At 41.9% G+C, this 6969-nt stretch overlaps 1 protein-coding gene across 1 annotated transcript; it reads left to right on the top strand.

The window, feature by feature from the left end:
• The first annotated feature begins 327 nt into the window (after positions 1-327).
• Positions 328-3791, top strand: LOC121253460. Its single transcript, XM_041153473.1, has 3 exons — positions 328-2867; positions 3010-3097; positions 3189-3791. Exons 1-3 carry the CDS (start codon positions 328-330, stop codon positions 3789-3791), a joined length of 3231 nt encoding a protein of 1076 aa, XP_041009407.1.
• Positions 3792-6969: the final 3178 nt, after the last annotated feature.

Genomic DNA, 6969 nt, shown 5'->3' on the forward strand with positions numbered 1-6969 from the left:
TTTGATTTTTACACCTATTTTAGAGTTGATTATTTTTGAATCTTTGACTTATCTACATATATGTGGGTTATGTAATCACAATAACTCCACTATAACAAATACTGCTTAATTCCTTCAAATACCATGTTAGCCACCAATTCTATCATAGCTATAAGCATGATAATAATACACAAAACTATGCATATTTCCTTCCGAGTTATTGAGATACAAAGCTGGTCTCTGGGGTATGGAAAGACTAATATTATTAATTTTCTCTTCGAAGGTCATTGCATAGTGTGCCAAACCTATCCTAATTAGCATTGAACAGTAGCTGGGCAGTTGCATATGATGGATAAGTCTTGGATGCTTATTGAAGACAGATTGCATTCCACTGAGTATGATGAAGGTGTTAGGCAATTCTTAGCCATGGCACAAGTTCATGCAGTGACAACTGATCAAATTAGGTGTCCATGTAGGAGATGCCGGAATAGAGCTTTTCACTCTATTCGTATTGTGGAAGATCATTTGTTTTTAAAAGGGATTGATCCAACCTATACGGAATGGATTTTCCATGGAGAAGAGGATCCGATCCTAAATTCTACATTCTCTGATGAAGAATTTGATGATGCATCTTCTTATAATCACTACATTAATGATGTCGACGAGATGTTAGATGACATTCGTCATGGGTCGTTTATGGATGAGGAAGGTAGCAATGAAGGAAATGCAAATGATAATTATCAACCCTCCACCTCAAATGCTCCAACCAACTATAATTTCGACGAGTTGGTTGCTGACGCACGACAACCACTTTATCCTGGATCTGCTAAGTTCTCGAAGCTATCATTCATCGTCAAGCTACTTCACATCAAGAGCATAGGTGGTTGGACAGTGAAGTCCTTTGACATGGTGATCAAGCTTTTGCATGATGCATTTCCCGACGCTCTATTTCCAGATTCATATAACGATGCTCGTCGCTTAGAGCGTGGCTTGGGCTTTAATTATGAAAAGATACACGTGTGCCTAAATGACTGTGTGTTGTTTTGGAAGGAAAATGCATCGTATAATGAATGCCCTAAATGTAAAGCATCTAGGTGGATTGCAAGCACAAGTGAGCAGCGGATGATACCACAAAAGGTTCTTCGATACTTCCCCTTGAAGCCACGCTTGCAGAGGCTGTTCATGTCAACGAACACAGCCCAAGCCATGAGATGGCATAAAGATGCATGTGTTGACGATCCAACATGCATGCGACATCCAGCAGATTCAAGGGTATGGAAAGACTTCAACAACAAACATGTTGCCTTTTCCCATGATCCTCGCAATGTTAGACTTGGGTTGGCGAGTGATGGGTTTAACCCCTTCAATAATATGAGTAGGCCGTACAGTATTTGGCCGGTACTACTTGTGCCCTACAACTTGCCCCCTTGGTTATGCATGAAAGATCCATACACCATGTTGTCGTTGCTAATCCCTGGCCCTAAGTCACCAGGGAATGATATTGATGTGTTCTTGCGTCCTCTTGTTGATGAGTTGAAGGAATTATGGGAAGATGGTATTCGGACGTTTGATGCGTACAGTAGACAAATGTTTAGCTTGCATGCAGCACTACTTTGGACTATCAATGACTTTCCCGCATACGCCAATCTTTCTGGGTGGAGCACGAAGGGCAAGTTGGCTTGTCCTTCATGTAGATCTGACACAAATTCACAGTGGTTGGTATATGGGCGAAAGCACTGCTATATGGGGCATCGACGGTGGTTGCCACCAAATCATAGTTGGAGACGGAAAAAGAACTCTTTTAACGGGTGCGAAGAGCATGGACTCCAACCATCAAGGGTCGAGGGAGAGGATTTGCTAGAACAATTACGTGAAGTTGCACATTTCCAGTTTGGCAAATCTACTTCGAAGAGGAAACGAACGCCGAATCAACTAAATTGGACCAAAAAATCTATCTTCTTTGAGCTACCCTACTGGTTAGATTTGGGCTTGAGACATAACCTTGATGTCATGCATATTGAGAAAAACATATGCGATAGCGTGTTGGGAACATTGCTGAATATTGAAGGAATAACTAAGGACTCCGCTAATGCCCGTCGTGATTTGACAAACCTTGGAATAAGGAAAGAATTGCATTTACAACATAATGGGGACCATATGACTATGAGTCTTGGTTGTTACATGTTAAACTTAAATGAGCAAAAGATTTTCTGTGATTGGTTATCAAAAGTGAAATTTCCTGATGGTTTTGCATCGAACATTGCCCGTTGTGTGAATGCTAGTGAAGGGAAGATCAGTGGAATGAAAAGCCATGACTGTCATGTCTTCGTGCAAGCACTGTTGCCGATTGTGATTGGTGGGTTCTTACGGTCTGATGTGCGTCAAGCCTTAATAGATTTAAGCTCTTTCTTTAAAGAATTATGTTCTCGAACTTTGAAATTATCAGTGTTAACATGTCTTCAAGCTAATATTCCCATCATTCTCTGCAAACTAGAAATGATATTCCCTCCAGCTTTTTTTGATATCATGGTGCACCTTGCCATTCACTTGCCAGAGGAGGCATTCCTGGCAGGACCCGTGCAATACAGGTGGATGTACCCATTCGAAAGGTATCTAGGGAAGTTCAAGCGGTATGTCCGCAACAAAGCGTGGCCAGAGGGCTCAATTGCTGAGGCATATGTGCATCTCGAGTGTCTTACATTTTGCTCTATGTACCTCCATGATATTGAAACTAGATATAATCGCGAGGAACGCAACAATGATGTTCGTATTGGGACAACTGATTTGGGAAATGAGCCAAGTTTATCTATTTTCTCACAAAAGGTTAGACCATTGGGTACAGCAAGTTCTCACAAATTAGCCGACACACTATTGGTCAAGGCTCGATGGTATATACTTAATAATTGCATGGAGATTGAGCAATACATTCAGTAAGTGGACCAATATATGAGTTCTTATGCACTTTATGAATTGTTATTGCTAAAACTACCTTTCCCTCCTAGTAATCGATTGGGTCACATATATTGACAGGGAGCACTATAACAAGATCCAAGAAGAGGACCCTCAGAACATTGACCGTAGGCACCAGAGTCAATTTCCATCGTGGTTCAGATCACGCGTAAGATACGAACACTGTCTGTCATTATAACTACATTCTTCTCTAATTAGTTTGTAAAACTAATTCACCTTAAATCTTCTCTGTCTGGTAGATTCGAGAGGTGCGTTCAGTTAGGCCTACTGCAGTAATCGATGAGATATATGCCTTAGCATGTGGTCCAAATCCGTGGGTTGCGTCCTATGCTGGATGCATAATGAATGGTATTCGCTTTCATACGAATGAGCGTGAAAGGCATCGCCGAAGTCAAAATAGCGGGGTGGTTGTGCATGGCGAGCATCAGGGATCCCATGTTGACTTCTACGGTGTGTTGCATGATATTATAGAGTTACGCTACATGGGTTGGCGTAAGGTATATCTCTTTCAATGCGCATGGTATGACATTGGTGACCCGAGAAGAGGGATACGTGTTAGGGACAAATTGACGATAGTCAATACTGCTAGGCAATGGTATAAAGATGAGCCTTTCATTCTTGCCTTCCAAGCAAGTCAAGTCTTTTATCTCAATGATCCAATATTGGGGGGAAGTTGGCAGGTTATCCATAAAATTACAAGTAGGAATGTTTACAACATTCATGCAAGTAATACTGTTGAGGATGGGATGGATAATGACGAAACATCAGATGGTGACTCAGATGATGAGGTTGACAATAACACTAACAATTATCCCCTATTCTCGAGAGTGGACCAGCCATGACCGAGCCATTGAATCGAGATGATTCAGAAAATTTGCCTGTTGATCCAGCTTCCATATCGGGTCAAGACCCGATACAATCATCTGACCAAGAGTTTGATATTGATGATGAACTATCTGACGATGACTTGGGGCTGGAGGATGTATGTGCCGATGATAACTCTGGTAGCGAGGCTGAGAATCAGCTGAATGAGGAAGCTGATTCTGATTAGTAAATGTCTAGCTTTGTATTTGGGACTTGGTTGATAATGAACTTGTACGGTGTAGTATTTGAATTCACGTGGGTGTATCTTAATGCAAAATCACATCCTTGTATAAGTTTAATATTTTAGATGTGAAGTTCGGTTGGCTTCTTCTTTCTAAGAATTAAATTCGTGCATATTTCTTACTTTTGCTTTTGGGCTTGCCTTTTTTCGATCAAAAACCAATATAAGATCTTCATAATGTTAAGCTCGAGAAAGTATGATTGATTTATATTGAGACCTGTAATCCAAAATCCTTATGTTTATTGCATGATAAATAAATCAAGATAGAATATTATGTAAGAAATGAAGCTTGGTCATGCATTGTCCATTCTGATATGTATATTTACTATTATGATCAAGAACTTTATCCACTGTGTTTGAGGTGCATGGTGTAACACCCCGCATTTTAGTGTATTTTTACTAAAAGATTATTTTTATTTATTTAAATTTTATTCTCGTATTTTAAAATTGGTTGGATTTTTAATGAGTTTATTTCTATGATTTTAATTTGGTGAAAATTATTTTTATGTGCTTTCTTAATATTTATTTATTGTTATGCATTTAAATTGCTTTTAATATTTATTTAATTACTGTGGGATTTAATTATTTCAATTTGACTTTACCATTACGTTTAAATTATTTTATTTAACTTGAGGTTTTGAAATCGTTTCCGTTGGATCATTTTTGTGACCCAAGTTATGAGGAATGGACCTCATTTCTTTTCCCTCTATTTTTCTTTTCCTTTTCTTTTTCTTTTCTTCTTTTTTTTTTCTTTTTCTTTTTCTTCTCCCTGGCTTCCTCCCCGGTGCGCGACTCTCCCTCTCCCTCTCTCTCTCTCTCTCCGTCCGTTCTTCCTCACCGCCCAGCCCGCCGCCGTCGCACCGCCGTGCGCGACACCGCTTGGCCGACCAGCTCCCCCTCCCTCCGGCGACCTCACTCCCCAAATCTCAGCCCCTACCTCGCCGCCGGTAGCCCACACCCACCCCACGAAGCCGCGGGCCACCTTCACGCCAGCGCCGCCGTGAGCCGGCAGTGGCCTTCACCCCCCAGCCCGCTAGCTTCCCCAGCCGCCGGCGACCTCACCCCACCAACCTCACCTCCATCCGTGCCCCGTTAACCACCAGTAGCCCTTCGAAGCCGCGACACTCTTTCCGCCGTTGCGCCGCCGTCGCACCACCATTGGCCACCATCTTCCTATCACTTCATTCTCGACCTCTTAGCAACCCATTGGACCCAACCCCAGCTCCGATCCGTCACCGGTGAAGCCCCACCAAGTCCATTTCCGATTTGTGCATTTTGGCCTAAAACCACCCCTTGCGCCGCCACCCACGGCAAACCACCACCACCACTAGCTTCACCGACCTCCCTAGGCCCTACCCTATCAATCTTGGGTCTTCGTTTGTCCTCGTTGAAAAGTTGGTATTTGTGACCCACGGCCACAGTGTATTTTACACTGTGGTATTGCTCAAACGTCGCATTTTTCAACTTCGTGATCCTCGGAAAATTATTATATTGCACTGTAAGTATTTCTCCAAAGAACTTTCGTAATTTAAATGTATTTTTACACTAACCCATTTCACTGTGTTTTTGGCATGCCGGACTGAGTCCGAGGAGTTCGGGGGTCGGATGGATTTGTGATTGGAGTTGTTTGGTTGGATTTGATTGAATTGGTAATTGTTGGTTTGGATATTGTGTTGGTACATGTGCATTTCATTATTTCATGCATGATCATGTTTGTAAAAGAAAACTGGGTTTTCGTGTATTGCATTCATGTTCATGTGATTTGAAAAGCTATGATTTTATGTGATAATATTTTTGGTGCGTGTGTATCACGATCCCAAGCCGAGATGGGGTACTAACTCGGTGGAGCTCCTCTGGTTACTCGGGAGCGGAATATACTGAGTAACGTCCTCTGGATTGTCGCCGGGCGACAATGGGATCCGACGAGATGGTCTCGTGCCGACTCCGTGGTCCTTCTGCTGGCGGGGACTAGAGGATGTCTCGCCACGTACGCGCTGGGCGCGGAACTGGGCATCGCTCGTTGTGTAGTGTGGGTGCTTGGCCATGTACGCGCTGGGCGCGGAACTGAGCACCGCTATGAAGCCAGGACGTGCGGATGGTCCATAGGGGAGGCCATGGTGCATATGGAAATAATGCATGGTGCATTTGGTATTAATGCACTATTTTCTGGGAAAATAGTGCGAGTTGAATTTTGGGTAAATCATTTTCTGGGAAAATGTTTTACGGATAATTTGGGCCAAAATGGGATTTTGGTGTGTGTTGGAAAATTATCATTTTCGGAGAAAATGATGTTTTGTGGAAAATGCATATTTTTCATGTGCATGCATGTTAGTTGCATTTAATGCATTTTATATTACGTTGTTGTTTGGGTTATACTTACCTGCGATACCATTTTGTGGTAACGCAGATTTTGATGCTGAGGAGAAGGAGGGCGAGCCTGAGGAGACGGCTCTGCCTGAGGAGTGATCTGGGATCACTCGTTTGTATATCTGGAACTATTGTAAATTATTTTATGGATGACTGTATAACTGCTATTTAAATCTTTACTGATGTTTGATTGTAAATAAATTCTGGTACTTAGTTGACTATCCGCTGCGTTATTTTATTTGTACACTGTTGCATGTACACACACTGACACTTCGTTGGGATGTGTGACCGTGTTGTCACCATCCTGGTGTCTCAATCCCTGTGTATTTTTATAAGGGGGATTGGGGGCGCCACACATGGTCTTATCATGCACTTGGAATAAATGTTCTCAAATATTCAATTCTAAGACTGACTATTGGTTTAAAAAAGGATATTATTATTATTATTATTATTATTATTATTGTTCTATTTGTTTAATTAGGGTTTTAGTCATTAGACATTGGGAAAGAAGCAGGAGATAGAGTAGAAATGGAGAGAGTGTGGCTTAT

Source organism: Juglans microcarpa x Juglans regia, chromosome 2S, assembly GCF_004785595.1.
Source record: "Juglans microcarpa x Juglans regia isolate MS1-56 chromosome 2S, Jm3101_v1.0, whole genome shotgun sequence".
In the NCBI taxonomy this organism is placed as follows: Eukaryota; Viridiplantae; Streptophyta; class Magnoliopsida; order Fagales; family Juglandaceae; genus Juglans; species Juglans microcarpa x Juglans regia.